At 42.8% G+C, this 20,506-nt stretch overlaps 1 protein-coding gene across 5 annotated transcripts in view; it reads right to left on the minus strand.

Annotated features, from left to right (window-relative positions):
- SMOC2 (SPARC related modular calcium binding 2) overlaps nt 1-19,208 on the minus strand; it is a 139,681-nt gene extending 120,473 nt beyond the window's left edge. Inside the window, exon 1 of one of the 5 annotated variants that reach the window (XM_021392109.1) lies at nt 18,692-19,208. In XM_021392109.1, the coding sequence (XP_021247784.1) occupies nt 18,692-18,766 (75 nt within the window). In that variant the 5' untranslated portion in view covers nt 18,767-19,208. The remainder of the gene's footprint in view (nt 1-18,691) is intronic. The other 4 variants (XM_021392110.1, XM_021392108.1, XM_021392112.1 and 1 more) reach the window with 4 other exon arrangements.

Below are 20,506 nucleotides of genomic sequence, written 5' to 3' on the forward strand. Positions count from 1 at the left end.
TGAGTTCTCAAGGTGTTAATGAGAGATTTTTGATGAAATTTTATTTTTCCTGTGCTTCTTCCTTGAAAACATTTGCTCACAAATGTACATACTGCCAAAAAGCAGTGACATGAATGAGGTACAACCATGAAGTGCAGGCTATTTCTCTCTCCTAAGACAGGGCTTATAGAAGTCTGGTAAAGAGACCTTATCAAATCTTTGAGTTGAATGTCTAATTGCAATTCTGTAGATTCTATATGAAAAATTGCAGGTCATGTATTTATGCTGACAATGGAGTCGCAAGCATACCAAAAAAATGATTTTTTCAGCAATCTTGAAACCTGTTCTCAAATTCCTTTATCAAAATTGAAAGCACAGCTGTGTATTTTTCACTGTTCACAGGACTGTGTTTAGCTAATGTATCAAAATGCATAAAATAATTTGCCATAACTTCAGCACTGCAGTGCTTTGTCCCTGTGCCCTGGCTTCAGCCCAGACAGCATCTAACACACTGATGTCTCGTTGCTGAGTGATGGATGCACGCATAGGGCTGGGCTGGGCTGCTCAGCAGAGAGGAGCCACCTCCATGATGGCATGGGGGCAAGGGGCATCTTCAAGCGGTCAGTGGGCCACAGATTGGACATGCCTGATCTACTGCCGTACCACCACCATTCGCCTTTGACGTTGTGGGCCAACATAATAAAATAGGAGGCATTACTTTTGGAGCAGCCCTCATTGAAAGTGATCTCACAAAGGCATTTCTGGGATAAACATTAGAAGGCAGGTCATATGGCTGTTAGACACCCACAAATTGCTTATTCCATTTAGTCTTGAAAACACTGGAAATTCTATGTGATGATTATCAGCATAGTAACCTATGGCATCTCTGCGCTGCCCAGTGAAGAACTGTATTCCCACATTAGTGATGATGTAGGCAGGTATCTTTACTCAGTGTTGCATGGCTCTGAAAACCATAACAGCTTGGGCACCGTGCCATGATAGCACACTCATGCTGAGTTACATGGTTATTTACCAGCCAGGAGCATTGGCACAATACTCAGCTCTGCAGCGTGGAAGCACTCACAAATCATCCACCCTATTCCTTCATATTCATACACATACTCAGGCATGCGCACACACCCATCTATGCTTTCACAGGCTTGCACTTTACAGTTTATATGGTGTGGAAAGCAGAGAAAGCAACGTGGAAAGCAATTTATTCATTTCCTGTTGTAGCTTACTCCAGCACACACCAGAGGAAATCGTGGATGGGGAAACTGTGTCTGCATGCTATCATGTCACATACATTAATGTGAGCACTCAATAGTCTAGTAATTGCTGTCTTGTGAAAAACAGTCAATGTGATGTGGGAACCTAGAAAGACTAGATCTCTCTAGACATCCGGGTGGATTAGCTGTAAAACCGCTGGATGCACAGTCTCTCCAAGACAGTCCTCCATGCAGATGATTGCCTTTTTTTACAGCTTCCTACACTCACATTGTAGGGATTCATTTCCCCAGGTTCTCCCATCATTCTAGACTCTATTTTCATGACCTATGAGATGCTGAGATCCTTAGGTTTGTATTCTGCTATCTTCTTGCTTGTGATTCTCCTTCTCTAACTTTCTTCTTCACTCATGAGTAACAAAGCAACTCCAGCATAACTTATATGATCAGATCAGAGGTTTAGTGTCTCAGCTGCTTGTGTATTTCATAGTGATTTAAAGCTACAAAACCTGAAATGTACAATGCTATACAACACCAACTAGAATGCTGAAGTGGTACATTGGGGTTCTTATGCTGCCGCTGACCAATTTCTGTCAGTGCTTAGCGTCTGTCGTGCAAAACTGCAAACAACAGCTTGGCATCTGCTTGCCCTAAGTTGGTTTCTGTCACCCTTTCCAGATCAGAAGCCTTGGTTGCTGGGATTTTTCATTGGAAAAGCTACTTCAGAGATGGCAGTTATTTTTTAGGGCAGCACGTATGGCTTCTCCTTGCTCATGGCTGAGTCTCCAGACGTGCTGCACAAAGGCTGCCACGCCAACGTGCGCATCATGTTCCGCCAGCGCTTCTTCACTGACAACGTGCCCAAGCTGGTGAAAGGCTTTGTTGGTGAAAAGCTGGTGAAAAGCTGGTGAAGGGCTCAGTGAAAGGGCCCTAAGAGCATGCTCCTCATTAAGGTTGGTCTGCTTGGGTTCCTGTGACTTCCCAGCTTGACATCAGCCCATCCCCAGGGAGGTACTGGTGCCTGCAGCTTGGGTGTCCTGGTACCCCCAGCTCTCTGCTTCTGGCCAGTGCAGTGGGACAGGCCCTGGCTGTCCATAGGGAGCCCTCATTGCTCCTGCTCCCTGGTCCTCACAGTGCTTCACGCTTGAAGACTGCTTGCCTTTTAAATCACATTTTTTACCATATTAAGAGATTTCTGGCAGCTGTACTGGTGCAAGTAGAAAGGAATTGGTCCTCTGAGAGTGATGTGTAATGATTTGCTTTGGACTGGGGAAGGGGAATTCATTTTTAATTGAATAATATGAGAAAAAAGCCTTGCATGTGTTAATTTTTTGGACTCAAATGTGTTTTGACTGGGTTATTGGGATGTTTTGACACTATTTAGGATAGTTAGAGAAGACAGTTGTAAAATCGTACTATTTTGACATTAAAGATTTTTATATCAGTAAGGTCACTGTGACACTAAGATGGTGCAAGTGATAAAAATTCTAAATAAACTATTTTTTAATCAATGAAATAATCTGAAAAGTAATTTTATCTATAATACTAAAGATAGCTTTAAAAATACATAAATGAAATAGCTTGGGATTTTTCAAAGGCATGTTTGAAGAATGGATATTTGGAGACATCACCAAAATCACATCCTTGAACTCTTATACATGATCTTATCTGCTATGAAAAGAAGACTGTGAGTATGGAACAGATTAAAAAAAAAAAACAAAAAAAAAACTGTGAGCATGATTTTAATCCATAAGGGATTGTCTCTGATGATTGTTATATTCACAGGTCAGTTTTGCCCAAACTTCAGATGTACTTGAGATATCTTCCCACATGGGCCTTTCCGATAAAATTTTGTTGTACATTAGCTACCATAATTAAGCAATATTTATTACACCTGTACACATTTCATGGAGTCTAGATTTATAGGCTATTTCCAGGCTGAAAAATATTCTGCAAAATCTGAAAAATCCCTGGAGTTTACTGTCACTCTGTATTGGAGGCTACAGACTGATGAACACAGGACCTGAAACCTCTTCTACTTGTAAATGACTAGATTTCCTGCATTTTTATCTTCTGGAAGCTCCTTCAAGACTTCTTTGCATTACTATACATTTCTAGACTACATTACAATGACTGCTTCTCCAGCTATTTAAGAATGCTATAAACCCATTATGTGAATAACATCCACAAAGTTTATAGAAAACTTTCAAACAGAAGAGCTGTTTGTTAAGAAACATTCTCTTTAAAAATGCAGTTTCACAGACAAATTGTCTTTTAAAAAAACTCATAAAAAATTGCCCAAATTTATCTGTTCAGTCCTTTTTTATGCCAATATTGCTTTTAATCACTTGTAGCTTTGCTTACACAATTCTTATCATGAAAGAAAGCAGCCATTCAGCTTATCAGATTGGCTAGCGAAGGTTTCACTTGTTTTATTACTGATAACAATTATTTTTAAATCTCATCTATTCAGAAAAGAAGGAATAGAGTGGGTTGTTGGTTTTTTTTTTCGGTTTTTTTATTTTTTATTTTTTAAAAAGAGACAGATTGTGCACGCATATATATGACCTGGGCCAGAGGGGAGCATTTTCTCCAGACTGCCTAGAACTAGACAGCTATCTGGTATGTGGTATTTATTAAAACATTCTTCTCTTGTGCTTTGCTTTTTTGATCCTTTGAATATAAACACACCTATATTTGAATATATGTGACTCTCCCTACTTTCTCAACCCATCTTATAGCTGATGTGTTTTTGGCCTTTGATTGGCTTCTTAAGAATTATACATTGCAGAGATCATAGAATCATAGAATCACAAAGGTTGGAAGAGACCTCTAAGACCATCCAGTCCAAGCATCCACCTATCACCAATATTTCCCACTAAACCATATCTCTCAGCACATCTAAACATTTCTTGAACTCCCCTAGGGACAGTGACTGCCCTACCTCCCTGGGCAGCCCATTCCAGCACCTGACCACTCCCTCGGAGAAGTATTTTCTAACGCCCAACCTGAAGCTCCCCTGGCACAACTTGAGGCCATTCTTCCATGGAAAGTAAATTCCTCAAGATAATGATAAATGAACAGAGGCAAGTGGACAACTCATGTGTGAGCTTGTTCTTACACTCAGACAACAAACAACAACTCACCAGTGACTTACCAGTCACCAAGGAATAGAGCAGAAATATTTGGCTGTATTTTTCAGAACCAGACCTGTCTCCTTCAGTTCTGAGGTGCATTGTAAGCATGCTGTCACCAATGTGTCTATTATCAGAGCTAATATTTAGCCCTAATATACACTTTCTAGGACAAATGGTCTCCAGAGAAATTCCCAAATGACCTACTATATACTGTGGAACTTCACTTCTCCACTGGAAAGATCAACAATTCACCTCAGGGTAAGGGAAGGCGCCATAATTAAGCTGACAAATTATCCCCAGGGTAACAAAGTCCTGGATACGTATTTTATTGGGTGATGAGCAGGAGAAGGATAACATCTGGATTCACAGCCCATCAAGCTAAATCTGCCAACTGTTCAAGTTACAGTGTATATGAACAATGCCATAACAGTTAAATGGATTCCCACAGCCCAGGTCCTAATGTAATTTGGAAAATGAAATACCAATAGTGCAATGGTGTTCACCTTTGACATGAGAAGTGTGATGAAGAAAAAAGCCTATCTGGGAGACAGCACACAGTCAACAGCTGTTCGAGAAAGCGAAACAGTGAGCAGCAGAGATCTCTGAGCTTGAGAAAGCCTAAAATCTTGATCAATGTACTGTAACAACAATGCAAGTTACTCACACACTGAATGACCATCCCTTCATTTTAGAGCACCATTTGCAGCTTCAAGTTAATGGACATGAGAGAATATTGGTCACATTAACTGAAATAACAGCATTAACCAGTTTCATGCATCATACAGTTAATAAGACAGAAGCTGGCTGTTGAAAATACAAACTCCCATGTTGCACGCTTTCATATACAATCTACAGTAGTTGTTCTACCACAATGTACAAACACTTCTGGATAATAAGGCAGATTCTCAGCTAAGGTAGAATCAGGTGAATACCCCTGCTTAAGAGGAGCCTCATTTTTGTACCTTAATCAAGCTCAGGTAGGATTTCAGGCCATGGGAGAGCAGGACTTAGGGCTGATAGAGGTGAGAGATTTGAAAACAAAGTGCACTGTGAAACCACTGCATCCCAAATCTGCTTGCCAGCATAATGTAGTCAGAATTAACAGCAGGTACCTTAGCACTGCAAACTTTCCCTGAACTTTTATTAATGATTGTGTTGATGAACAATACGCATAAGTTGCCTCAGCTCTAGCTTAACAGAGTTCCATGTGCAGGTAATACAAGTGACTCTGAGGTAATAGGAAACCATCAGAGATAATCTTCTAGTTTGCTTGTTAGGAAAAAGCTTTATAAAGACAAATCCACTTTATTTAGGAACAAGCAAGGTCTGAGCTTTTTTCTTCCCAACCGTTTGCAATGAGTACAGCTTCCCATTCTGCTGACCCCAATTACTGCCTCTTCCAGGTTCTGCTCACTTGTTCTACTTCACTTGAACTGCTGCCAGCACCAACTTCAGGTATTTCCAATCTTTGACCCCCAGAACAGTTTTTGGAGCAGTGATACAGCATGTTGTACTAAAATTTAAGAATCATCGTGTCTCCAAAAAGATTCTCCCTTGCTGCCAAGATCAAAACTGTGATTTTCATCATAAACATTCAACAGGCACTCTAATCATGGTTTTGTTGGATGTGGGATTTAGCCCCACTTTATCAACTCCTTATCAAGAGATTGAGCTATATTTGCACTACACAGTGAAAAGCAGACAATATTGTAAGAAGTTACATCTCAAAAATTAGTGCCTTTTTGCTGCTTCAGCAGTAAGTTCTACGGTCATGTGCAGTTGTAAAAAATGTAAGAAGCATAGTTCATGGAATCACAAAATCACAGAATTGCTCAGGTTGGAAAAGACCTTCAAGATCATCAAGTCCAAGCGCAACCTAACCATACTACCCTAACTCTAACAACCCACCGCTAAATCATGTGTCTGAGCACCACATCCAAATGGTTTTTACACACATTCAGGGATGGTGACTCAGACACCTCCCTGGGGAGCCCATTCCAGTGCTTTAAGTTTAAAGTTATTACAACAAAACTGACTTGACAGACTAAACACCAGTAGTTGGATACCAGCAACAGAGAGTCAGGAGAGGTGATTTTGTGCCACCTCTCTGTACAGTTTATTTCCAGTTGTATCCTTCTGCTGATCACTCTTCTACCTGTACATACAGAAAGCTGAAAACATGTTCCTGTTTTCTTCAAGGGATGTGGGTATGAACAGTCCCACTACCCAGATATGTACCAACAGATTTTATCACAGCTTTGAGGTTTCACATCCAAACATGCTCATTGATAGCATCAGTTTCAGGTATTGCAACCATCTCCACTTTCCACTGTCCTTGTATGGGAGACCCATAGTCAAGTTTATTCTCCCCCATTTCTTTCAGGAGTTTCCCTTCTTACAGAGTTAAGAGGACAAGCACAAGTCCAACTTTGCCCAGCTCAAACTCCCATTGGACTTAGGAGGATCTAGAGGAGAAGTTTGGCTGTGTCCTCTATTAGGATTTTGGAATATTTGAATTGTTATCGTGCAAACTCTCTGGCACTCGTACAGCTGCACCTGCAGCTCCTCTATCTATGACATGTATGACATGATCAGAGAACTCCTAACTTCTATCAAGAGCCTGTCTCAGATACTGCTGCTTTTCAAGTCATGCGAGGGTGTACGAGAGCAAACTGAGATTCCTGAGGGTCAGGACAGAAGCTGCAACTGAGACCCCCTCTTAACTGTGAAGGACTGCAGCACAATGAGGCAGAATCATTTCTCAAATTCGCTCAAAATGGCATACCAGGGGCAAACTGTCTCATTTCCCTTCATCTGCACTTCTCCACTGCTTGAACTGTTTTGCAGACACCTGGCATGCATCCCATCACTTTTTTTAAACAAAGGTTGGTAAAAGGGCAGGACTCAGAATGTGTGCATATGACACACACAGCCCCCAGGCTATTTTACACAAAGGACCGATATGAAATTAAATAATCAGTTGCAATTCTACTTTGTTAACAACTTCTAAATGGCACTCCCCTAAACTGCAGAATTCTAGCAAAACAAGAAGTGGCAAACAAAAAAAGGCAAAGTTTTAAAAGGTGTTGGTGTATATTCAAAAAAAAGAAAGATCAGGCATGCAAAACAGAAAGCATCTATTTCTGCCTCTCTCAGACACACATGCACACCTGCTTTGCTGTTGCTGACAGCGGAGAGCTGGAGGGCTCTTCTTGAGAGACATCCTGCATACCACAAAATAGCTGTAGAATATGAACTGTGACCCCCTTCAGCTTTGATAGACTTGTCATTTCTCTCAAGCTTTTCCATCTGTCATACACACTCTTTCTAATGCTTAACTGTCTCATTTATACAAAGCTCCCTTGAGGGAATTTCATTCCATCTCTGACACTGGTTTAATTGCTGTCAGCTGGAAATAATGAGTTTTTACACGCAGATAGTCTTATTTGTAACCACCTAATTTCAGTGAACACTTCTGGTTGCTTCTTACTTGTCTTACTTGTGATTTCCTGATACAGTTCTAAAATGAATCTCACTTTGGAGTTTCTTCAGCCCCAGGTGTGAGGAAAGATTCAGGATAGTTTTTTTAAAGAAATAATTTACTTTGGTGTCAAGAAGAAAGAGCAACTTTTTATTGCACCTGTAATAATTAGAAATTCAAGCAGAAAAAAAAGCTCTCTCTGTTCTCACCTAGTTCAGGATGATAGACAAGAGAGCTACCAAAATAAAACCAAAGATTGCCTGAGGCAAATCCTGAAGTGGACCTGATATGAAATTTGAAGGCAGATGGTGTTCTTTCCAGTTTTCAAATAACTCCACATATTTATAAGCTACCAAACACAAGTGAACTTCAGCATCTCCAACACAGTCAAAACCTAACAACTGAGAAGTCTTGTCCAATGAAAGTTAACACTAAACTTCTAAGCATCTTCCCCTTTCTTAGACCAAAACAAACAAACAAAAAAGTATCAGATCAAATCGTTCAGATCAAATTAATAAACTTCAGGGAATTTCTGGTTATTTATCCCACTGTAGCTTTAGATCCTTACTGGGGCTTTCCAGTCACCCATGGAAAACAAAAGGAAGAAAAGCATTTTACAGGAGTATATATAGAGCACACCTCCATTCATGTATACGACTGACATGGGTAGTCTTTAAGATAGGAGACTGCAACCTAGGGCATTTATTGCAGTGGATGGAAAATATTTTGAAGCCGCAGGTATCCTGCAGAAGATCTGTGCTCCTTGATAACACTTGACACTTCTCTGAGGTTTCCCATCAAGAATTCTTGATGCTACTGCTTATAGAAGAGAACACAGTCACTAACTGGAGTGGCAGCAAGAACAGCTCTCAGCTCTTTGGTCTGGGTCCACAGGATGGAAGCATCTTGTGCAAGCCCCATCTTCTTTCCTCTCTCAAGAGAAGGTAGAAAGAGGCAATGAATCCCAACTCCACGCTGAGCTAATTAAGCAAATAGGAAGAGGCACCCAAACACTCCCTTTATTCTTTGCAGGAAAGATCAGGCTGCATTGGTTAGGGTCTTTTTTTCCTTTAGGGGAGAAAGAGCATTGCACCATGGAAGGAAATACATATCACAGCTTTAGAACCCCAGCTTTAGGGCAATGATAAGGATGAAACACTAAGTTCTCACAAGTCAGGAAATACCATGTAGATGACACTTGGCCCTTTGCACACTGCAGATCCCCTTTGGCCATGACCACTTTAACAAACCAGCACTGCAGTTTGCTGTGCTTCTGCGGGCTTCTCACCAGCCACCTGGATGCATAAAGCAATCTCTATCAATATCATAAATGCCACTTCATCTCAGTGTCATATCTGATTTGGGCATCTAGTAGGAAATACTCTAATTTGGCTCTCTCACTGCCTTATATCTTTCCGAGTTTTGTATTTAGTGAAGGTAAAATGCTGACATTTCAGAACTGCAGCACTGTATACCCATTTTGCAATGGAGAAAATTACAGCAGTAAGCACACAAATAAATATTTGACTCCTTTGATTTTTGCCTTCTTCCCTTCACAAATAGATCAATTATCAGTGCATGAATCCTGCCGTGTAATTTTATTGCAAACTAATGAAATTCCATTACCAAGCACTGACAGAACTTATGCACTGGGAGTTGTTCAGCACCTGGAAAGAGGAAGCTTAAACAGAAGAGCAATTTGCCAAATGAACACCCCTTTTCAAAAATTCTTTCCCTTTCTCTCAAAAATGTAATTTATGAAGCCTTTCAAGGAGGAAACAAGATGGAAAGATAAAACCTCCTGTACAAAGTTCAGATTTGCAATTAAATCCACTCAGGCTGAAATCCATCAAAAATCTGACGTGCTTGAAAACTGCTTTCCCAGGAGGATGGACTCTGAAACTTAACCCTATTAAATACAACATGGAAAAAAGTTTTCCACTTTATTTTATCTTGCTTATCAGAACTCTTGTAGGTAAACACTGCAAGAAGAAATCATATAGGTACATGCAACGAAATGAACAAGGCATACACTTTCTATAGGCTGAAACCTACCTGGAGTCGAGAGCAGCACGTATGTTAGACCATGTTTCCCCTCTTGTTCACACCTGCCTATTTTGAGCTCCCACCAAAGCTAATGAGTAACTAATGTCAAGACAAGGCATGACACTAAAAACACTTTCTTTTCGTAGATCTGAATTCTACCTTTTAATATCTTTTGTGGAGATTTGTCTCATTTGAGGTCCTGCCTGACAGCTACCTGAGTGACAAGTGTTGACAAAAATAAAGATTACCAGATTGTAAGCTGCTTGCAGACATAGGCAGCTGGCTTGAAATAAGTGTTTCTACTTCCTTCATCCCTTCCCAGTAGGGACGGAGGAGACCGTGCTGCTCTTGCACTCCCTCCGGTGGTGGATTCCAAAAGTGCCACAGAAGAAGACAGGTGACCTCCCTGCCTCTGCCAAACTCTGCAAAAACAATGCCACTGCGCTGTATTTGCAATGGAATGGACAGGAGAAGAAATGGAGAAAGGTGTGAACAAATTCACTCTCTCCTTTCTGTCTAAAGCCTCTCAGATCTTTGATGGCTTCTTCCAGAATGTCATCCATCCAGCAGACCGGAGTCAATTTACTAAACAAATCAATGTAAGTGAAATTAGTCTTCTGTAGTTTCTTTGCTGGCAGTCTTTTTCTTACCTTTATCCTAATGTGGGGATAAAGGCATCTTTAGAATTTGTGCTATCCTCAGCTACAAAGTAGTATACTTGGTACCAAGTTTCATTTATTTGCTTTGATAGCAACTGTGACTTCAAAAGACAGCATGTCACAGTGATTTTTCACTCTAACAGACACATCAGTCCACGTGATAGCTTCCCCTGAGCAGTGCTAGACAGCACTACTGCTGTTAAAAAGCGGCCCACAATGACAGCAGAACTTGACAAATGCAACCCTGCAGAGCCTTCACTTTGGCTGAACTAAGTGGCATTCCTGTGGATGCTAAAGGGAATGAGAAATGTTTAAAACATTGCGATTACATGCATTGAGTAATTCCTCACCTAAGAAGATGGCCACAAAGATACATACATTAACTGGGCCAACTGATCCAGTCACTGCGGAAGCTGGGTTCCTCGTGTGCTTACAATGCCCATCTCCAATGGTTACTCTATTTTAAGAGCACCAAGTCCACCTCCCAGTTCCAAATATGAATCCAGTGTGTTTTGTATGCCTGTACAAAGTTGGGAGAAAGGCAAGTGCATGGCAGGCAGCACTTCATGTGTCCAGTAGCTGCAGTGAAATGAGATTCTCTCGTTTTAACAGCACCACCTTTCTGGTGTGCTGCCACCTCCTTCTCCCCCCCGTATTCTCCAAAAAGGAGTCCCCGAGTCTAACCTCTTCCATCAACTGAAAGATGTCACTGCCAATGGCAATACCTCCTGCCATTGTAAATAGCATCACCTGGCAAAGAGAAAGGTTTGGGAATTAATTCTCTAGATCACATGATCTAGATCCCAGGCAGATCACACACTTTCTGCTCTCCAATACTGTAGATCACATGGTCTGGTTTAATAGCATTTCTGTTCATATAGTCAAATTATGGTTAAAATATGGTTAAATAGCTTGTGTATCCACCAGAATGTCACCCTTCCTTCTCCCACTGCTTCAAAGAACTAATGAGACTCAATGGCAGACTCTTTTACTCAGATTAAACTCCACCACTCCTCTGCTTTACTCTGGATAAGAGAAGGAGAAAGATAATGAAACTGAGTCATTGCCTTCCCTCCCTGACAACCACACATGCCCACAATCTGTAGGTTTTCTCTGCACCACAGCTTGCAATGTGGATCACAGTGAGTCCATCCTGATTATCATTAAAATGATTCTTTATCTGCCATTACTTTCATTTTGAAAAATGTACCAACCTCTCCTGACTATTTATGTGCTTATTCACTGACAGTATCTCGCTTTAATACTGAACACAAGTCAGAATAGTGATAAATGTATGAGAAATGTAGCCTCAACAAAAGTCTCCGAGCACTTTATAGCAGTAATTGTATCCTAAGAATCTGTAAAATACAGAGGCAGGCTTGACATAAATAAAGAGCATTCCAGAGCAGTGGAATTCTTCTTTGTTTTCACATAAGTACTCTTTAGGTGCTCTAGGATAGAGTTGAAGATTTATGGCATATGTATGACAGCTAATTTGTATGCAGTTTGAAAATGAACACCTAAAGACAGGCAAGTATATTATTACATCCCCAGAACAAATTTAAGGTAACACAAAAGAAGAAAGGATCTTTACTTGGTGTCTCAGAAGATGACAGAGTAAGCAGTCTGAAGTTAATGAAGAAAAAAAAAGGCGAGGTTTGGATAGGTTTGAGGTAAACATTCTTGAGCGAGTTTTCTAGCAGTATATTGAGAAAGCCAGGGAGAGCGCTGGAATGAATCGCCTTCAGGAAATGTTTTCTCTCTCTGTCCTGACAAGAAGCCTAGGATGTATTCTCTATTAGCCTGGATTTTTCAGCAGCTGATGAAATGCTTACTGGTCATTTCTGAAAGCTAATAAATTAGAAAGGGGAAAAAAAATCACTGAAGGGCAGTTACTAACTCATCAAGGCAATTTCTTCTGCCAAGACTGGCTAAAACTTCAGTCTGCAAAACTGACTCCACATAAACTTATTTCCCTGGGTTCGTGTTAGGGCATGAAAATGTGTTAATGTTGCTTTTTTGAAGACAATTCATAATTTAATACAGTAATATTAAGAAACCATCTGCTACCAAATGTTACCTCATCAGCTGAAATCCCAGTCAATACACTCTTGGGTAGCTTTCACCTTCCCGTAACCAAAGTTCTTGCTCTCTATGCACACCACTGTGCTACACCAATGATTGTAATTCAGAACAATTCCCTGTGTAGATAAGGCAACTAGACAAAAATTGAAAAAGTGCAAGAAGAACTGCACAGTTATTTATGCTACACCAGCTCTTCTCTGCTCGGTCAACTTTCTTTTCCTGAAGGCAATTACCAAGCATTGCCTATGGCCAATTTTTTTCCTACATCTTAAATTACCCTTAATTTTCCTTTGGTATCAATTATTTTCTGTAACATCAGCACACTGTAAACTGCATTCTTTTTCCTGATGCAATTCCTCTTTTCAGGTTTCCAGACAGAGTTACACTGGAAAGTGTCTTATCTACCACAGTAGATGAAAATGAAGGCAGCATATATTGATTAATAACCAGAATTTGACAGAGAAATATCAACACAAGCATACCCCCATGAGAATATGTGGGGCCATCGAGATCAAAACAACCAGTGTCACCAGAATTTGACTGTAGAACATAGCAGAGAGGAAGAGGAGGGGAGGGCAGTACTTGTACAGTCAAAAACAATTTTGGTATTCATTCTGGAGAAAGCTTTCCAGCTTTGCACCGTGACATGGCCAGCATTGTCAATCTAGCATCTGAACATTCTAAAACTCTACCTCCAAACATAACACTGAATCAACCTGAAGTATTTCCTTCACAGAAAATTTAGAAACACATGGAGTTTGATCCTGAAGTAAATAAAAAACATTTGGAAATCTCTGGGTCCTTAGCAAAATCTAACTCCACTACACAGCTCCCCAAAAATTGTAGGAATTTGTTCAGATAAAAATGCCACTCTTGAACCAAACTCAAACCTTTCTTACTCAGTTTTTAATTTTCAGGCGCCTCTGCACTTCCTGGTCTCAGGCCTGACAGGAAATGGAAGTACCAAAATACTGTGAAAATGGCTGTGCCTGTGGTAAGTCTGGTCTGGCTGAAGAAGTGGAAACACTAGCAAACTCCTGACCAAGCCAGATCTTCAAAAGTCTTGTAGCCTGATTTCCAAACCAACACAGTTCAGATAAGTTTTGGATAGCAGCTAAACCTTCGGAGGCTTCTCAAAGTGAACCAAACCCTGGGCTTTACCAACTTTCAAGGAATAATCATGGCTGTTCTTCAAGGTATTCAGTGGGCAACAGCAGAAGGATGAAAATATCACAACTGACCAGAGCATGAGTGATTTACCACTCTCTGTTTCCTCTGTCCTGCTCTTCCTTCCCCACTGATAGTCACTTCCGCTTTTTGCTTCTAGCTTTAAAATCTTCCGGGTGTGAGCTTGACTTGCCATCTCCATTGTATATTTTATATAATTAGCAACGGCTTATGTTGGCTGCATGCAGAAATATTACTTTTAACTTCTGATCAAAGGTTTTGCTGACTCTTTCAGTAATAAATCCTCACAGGTTTTGGTTTTGTTTCTTTAATGAGAAGTGTCTTGAGAGAGAATTTATATCAAGGAGGCATTGTTGAAAGTGTTTTATTTTCAGAGCTGATGTACCCTTGACTGTTCCAATGCCCATTTGCAGTAACAATGCTATTAGGATCTGGAGCCACTTACGGTGTTATTTATGGTCTTGGTTTTTGAGTCAAAATTAGAGTAATTTTTCCAACTGTTTGGGTTTGCAGGCACCATCCAAATGGGTCTTTAACTTGGAAAGCTTTGATTGTGTTTAGCTTCCCTTTACGAACTACCTTAGTGGTCCATCCTATACTGGTGAGTGTTGTGGAAGCTATCCAGGGCATTAAATACTATTGAATACTCACAAAGCATGTGCCAAGGGAGAAAAAGGAAACAATTGTTCCCTGAAATATTCAGCCTCTGATGAAAGAAACTTTTAACAGGCAGAGGTGGTCATTTTGAGAAGTGATTTCAAGTAAACTTTCTTCCTTTGTAATATCTAAGATCAATATTATATAAAGACACGTAGTTCAGCAAGGCTTTGAAAGCATAAAATCTAGTAGTTTGCAGTACGTTACAAGTCATCAAGATTTTAAAATAAGAAACACTTGTGTCCTATTGTTTGTACTAGCACATGCACACACACAACACTGCAACTGAGATAAAAGCTAAGCCGATGTTTCCAAAAATACGGCAAAACAATGCCAAACTAAGTGTGGAGATAAGCATAGTGATCTTAAAACTTACTTACTATAGGAACAGGCTGAGCTTTCTTCAAAACACTGCATTTCAAAAAAAGTACCTATAACCTCAAGATACAGCTATTCCCCTGGTACAATATGCCAATAAGGCTCAGCTATCACCAGTTTTCTACACCCTGAAAGAACGGGTGCATATCGCAGAGCAGAATAACAACAGCATTGAAAAAGCATTCCAACAATGTGCTACAAGAATTCCAGACTATTACCTGACTTTCCATAAACAAAGTAACACTGAAGATATTTTGTGGAAATTAAGAATGTTTTACATTATTATTTGACACAAGGGGAGGAAAAAACAGGAGCAGCCAAACTGACTACAGTCTCTCCAAATCTCACAGTTTCTTACGAGACAGCTCCCAGTCTACCTTCCCAAAATGAAAGCCATTGTTCTGTTGCCAATGTTTGTTTATTTGAAATAACAATAAGTAGAATACTAAATAATGCTCTCCTCTGCCATCCATCCCTGTGGCTCAGTTAGTAATTCAAAATTGGAATATCATGTTTCCCCCCACTGTGCCTATTTCTGCAATATGCTTCTACACAGGAGACAAGTCCAGGAGCAACTTTAGCAAAGAGTAATTTTTGACCACAAGAAGCCAAGATTGCTACAAATTTAAAGTAGCTTTGGGCTATGTCTTAGCCAGTGAATCCACAAAAACTTAAAAACTCTTGGACCCTGGTGCACATCTTGGCTTCCCAAAAACGATCCAGCTCTTCCTTCATGCTTCTCCTCTGCTCTGGCACAGAGATGAGGACCCAAGCATGTTCTGTTTGAGTTCACAGTTTGGACAGAGAGGAACAAGTTAGAACACTCATTCAGTCATTTTAGATGTAGCCATGAGGACCTGAGGACCATATTCTAGACAGACTGATGCATCTCAGCTACCTGCTGGCTACTTGGCTACATCTGTCTGCCAAATGCTGACCTGATGGCTATTATCAAGGTTGTAGGAAGGCATATGCTCATTTTCTGCAGACCTGCATTCTCATGTGACCTCTTTTTCTGCTTGAGGGAAATCTAATACAAAAACATTATTCCTAATTAAACAAAGGTAAAGGTATATAAACTGCTGAAAGTACTGTCTGAAAGTCATACTTGCTCCACTTCTGGGGCTAGCAAGGACATCAAGCTAAAACAGCTCGGAAATTTGTTTTGCCAGATTAAAAACATAAAGACAGGTGCTGGTGCCCCCTCCCTGCCCAGCCACCACCCAATTTGTCTCTCAGAACCTAGAGCTGTTCAAATTGTAGGCAATAAAAAAAAAAATCTGATTCATACAGCCAACTTCTGAAAGAATGACACTGATGCCAGGAGCCTCATTAAAGTAACTCTTGCTAGAGGAAACATGAACTGTACTATCACAAGGTTGCTACGGTTCATCTTATGGCATATTTACCCTGTGGTTAAGGAGACTGTGCCTCTGCTGTTATTGTTACCACCTAGGAAGCTGTATATACCCGACAGCATACTATCACTGGGGATGGGTACAACACTCCCTATGATCATCCTGCAGTTTTCACGAAACTCTCATTCAGAGAGAATGGACAAGACATGGGGAAATGTTCTGTCCCCATGGCATCTGGTTATTTTTCTTTCTTATTCTTCCAACCACAAATAAAGGGGAAAACTTCATCTGATGCATAGAAAAGAACAGTAGTTCTCTGTCACTATGTAAGAGCACAGCAGGTGAAAAGGAAGTCACACACTTTCCTGTTGTTCCTACACAGCCTGGGTTTGGTTTTCATTATAATTGTGCAGATATCACTCATGAATACCTGAGAAATGTGTGGGAAGGGGTTATGCAGTCTGTGAGCTATAAGCAAAACGACTGTGGGAGCAAAGAATGATTTAGTGTGATGGTATTTGTTGCTGTTACAGTGTTGTTGGTTTGGTTTTGTTTAAATAGGGAAGTACACACAAAGCAGAAAGTAAACCTGCCTCATGCCACCAGAAGTCAAAGTTTAGTCTTGCAAGAAGAAGAGTGGAGTAATGTGTGCATAAGTGTGTATATTGTTTTCTTACCACGGGTGTCTGACGGCTCATTACCTGTTTTACAGTAGGATTAATAACATACACTGCTACTCGTATATGCTGGCCATCTCTGTAAGAAGAGCATAGGCAGCAGGAAGATCAGCAGAGGCTCACTATAGCCCAACAGCAACACGTCCAGCTACCCCTACCAAAATGTTTGGGTTTTGCTCAGACTGAAAGCTTAAAGCCTCCAGCGTCAATGCCTCTTCGGTAGCAGAGGGTGGGGATTCCACCAGTACTGACTTCTCTGATCACGGTTCATAATGATGCACACTACTGTGAGGTGCAGAAATGAACAGTGCACACTCTGGCCAGGTGAGAGGGGGAACGGAGAGGATGCAGACATCTCTGCATCAGCTGAAGTCAGATGCATCCACACGAGTTTATGCCATTTAATTTTTACAGGGTTTTCCTAAGTGCCCTCTGCCAAATTTTTATTCCTTTAGCTTTAGGGAGACAGGCAGCTACCCAGTGTGCCTTACAGACACACATGGAGAGGCTTTGGTGTCATTTGATTAAGGGATCATTTTAAAATGATGTAACAGCCACCATCACTCCTATTTTACATTTGGACGAATTCGGCATTTCTAGTTTACTTCTGTGCTAACATTTAGAACTTTTGTAACGTATTTTATAAATAATATAACATGTAGTCTCTTGTAAACTCCTTTCAGATATTTGTGAAAGTGAACTTGGAATTAAGATTACAGTGTTACCCTGTTAACTGGAATATAGTACCACCTGTATGGACCTGATGGCCCATGGGTGCTTCAAATGAGGTTCTTGAAAAGAGAAAAAAAATCACTGCATTTTCTCTGTCCCGCACTCGGAAATGTCACACACTATAAAATCCATGTAGCAAACTCATTCCTTTAAGGTTTTCCACTGCCAGATTCTAATCTCCAAATCATGTCAAAAAAGAAAAAAAAAAAAAAAAAAGCAATCCACCAAGATGAGAAGGCAAAACTTCCTCTGAAGAATTTCAGGTATGAACAGCTCAGCTTCCCCCTCCCCAATTCCAGCTTCTCCTTGAGCTTTCCCTGTCCGCCCCCCTCCCCAATGAAAAGAAAGATAAAAAGAAAACAGCTCTCAGTATTTTACAGAGGTTTTTTTTCTGAAAGACTGAGACAGAAATAGGGTCTATTTCACTTTGCAACTGCCTGTGACTTCAGCATAATAAACTCCAAGGGGCACAGCCCTCACCAAAACACTTAGAAAACAGCTTCCAAGGGATACTCCTTGCCCGTTATGTTTACTCAAGCACTTGTTTAAAAACATTTAAGGAAAATGTTTTTATTTCTACAGATTGCATTAATTATAGCTTTGCAAACACTGTGAGCCCTACAAGAAGGCTGCACTGAGCTATTAGCTGCAAACCTCAGGTCTTGGCTGGAGAAGTGGTTATGGCTTATTTAGCAAGCCTAATGAATTGGCTCACCCATCTCCACGCAGAGTTCCATGTTTAGCATCATGGAGTCTGGAATAGCCAACGAGGGCTGTTTCGAGCCGCTTTATAAGTAAAAATAAAATGAAATCGGTCAACCAAAGGCAGTCCGCAAGCAGACCTCGCTGCAGCGCTCTTCCCCTCTGGAGAAAGAGAAGCGGCACCAAGGGCATTAACTTTGGCCCGAAGCTCTGCGGAGACCCACAGGAAACTTCCACTCGGCTCCCACGGCCGCGCTCCCCCGGCAGAAGCGCGGTGCCCACTGCAGAGAGCGGGGCCGGGCGGGGCGGATGGGTCCCTCCGGGCCGGGGCAGCGGCGGCCGCCGGCTCAGGTGCGCCCCGGGGCCGGAGTGGCGGGCGGCCTTACCGTGAGGGCGGAGAGCTTCTGGGCCGGCACGGCGGGGAGCAGCTCGGGCAGCAGCAGCAGCAGCGGCACCCACATCCTGGAGCGGCGGCGGGCAGCGGCTCCGGGAAGCGGAGGAGGGGGACTCTCCCCGGGATGTCGCTCCCCCCGACGCCCGCTCTCCTGCTGGGGGGTCCCCGCTCAGGTCCTCTTTTAGTGTTTAACCCCCACCCCTTGAAGCTCGGGGCCGGGCGCGCAGCCGACACTTTCCCCCTCTCTCCGCGTCTGCCGGGCAGGGAGCGGCGGCTCGGAGATGCTCCCCCGCCTCCTCCACCCCCCGGGGCTCCGCGCCTCCCCCGCCTCGGCCCGGCCGCTGCCTATAGCCCTGAGGTCGCCCTTTCTCCCCTCTGGGCGCATCCACCCCGCGGCGGGGAAAGAGGAGGTAAAGCGGGGGGTGGGGAAGGCTGGACCCTCCACACCTCCCCACCGCTGTCCGCCGCCTGCGAGGGGAAGGCAGTGCCGCTGCGCCGGGGCTGGCGGTGTGCGACCTCGCCGAAACGCTCGCTCCCTTTTCCTCTTATCCTCCCCCTGCCCAGCCCGGCCTCCGCTTTCTCCTCCCAGACCTCGCGGGTTAACCCTCCCCGATGCTCCGGGGGCCGCCGGCTTACCCCCCTCCTCCCTCAGCGGGGCTCGTTCTCCACCGCGTCCTCCTGCAGCACCACGCACAAATCCGGGCAGCGCGGGACGGGGGGCTGAGCCCCAGCCCCTGCCCGGGACACCCGGCAGCGGGGCCCGTGAGAGTGCGCGGGGCCCCCGGGGGTGACACACGCACACGCGCACGCACACACACATGCACGCACGGAGGGCAGTGGGCGCTGCTCGCACGGAGCGGAGCACCCCGAGGAGCTGCAGGTTGCTCCGCACGCCAGGTGAAAGCTCCCTCCTGGCAGTTTTGCGCTTTTCTCTCTTGTCTTTTGGGAAGCACATCATTGAGAGATTTTCTTATTTCCTTACTTTGAACAGTCAGAGGATCTCCTCTCCCTGGCTTCCTGAAACAAACCGTTTTTACTGCATTTTTGTCAATGAAGGAGTCTCCCGCTCCTCCCGAGACCCGCGGCTCTCCGCCAGCCCGCAGCGATCCCCGTGGTTCAGCGATTCTTTCTTCTTCGGGTGCGCTCATCTTGGGGAGGCTGCAAAGTGGCGCACACGCAGCACACGAGCGACGTTTCCCCCAGGCGTCCAGACCTGACCTCGCTGGCTTGTCATGCCTCCCGGGGATGGAGCAGTAGCCTCACGCACAGTGAACCGAGGCAGAGAGAAGTGGAAATTAATTGAAGACAGATTTGGGTGCCCTGCCTGGGACAGCCGCTGCTGGCTCTTCCAGATCCTGTGATGTTCAGAGCATGCAGCCAGCAATGCGGTCACCATTTTGCCAGATCTCAGCTGGGCACCTAGAGCAGCAAAAAAATGGAGTTTTCCTTTTCATAAGTTTGATTTTAAACAACATGATAACACGAACTATGTCTATACATATGCCTATGTATGTTCATAATACCTCCTGGACTTTTTAAATGAGAAAAAGGAAAGATAACGAAATCATCATATGGCATTGCCCAGGTCAGAGCTGGCTTAGGACCCTTCCCTCCACCATGCAGACCCCCATCAGTCTCCCTCTAGCAGCACCTAGCAGATGCTAGTGGGGATAGCAGGGATAGCAGATTGCCATTTGCTGCACTAAGCAGAGCAGGACTTTTTTTCCAGCTGTTTCCTCACAGCTGGGAGGTGGCAAAACCTTGTGATATTGTTTCTGTCAGAGCCAGAAGGAGTGTTTATTCTTGT

This window comes from Numida meleagris, chromosome 3 (genome assembly GCF_002078875.1).
Source record: "Numida meleagris isolate 19003 breed g44 Domestic line chromosome 3, NumMel1.0, whole genome shotgun sequence".
NCBI lineage: Eukaryota > Metazoa > Chordata > Aves > Galliformes > Numididae > Numida > Numida meleagris.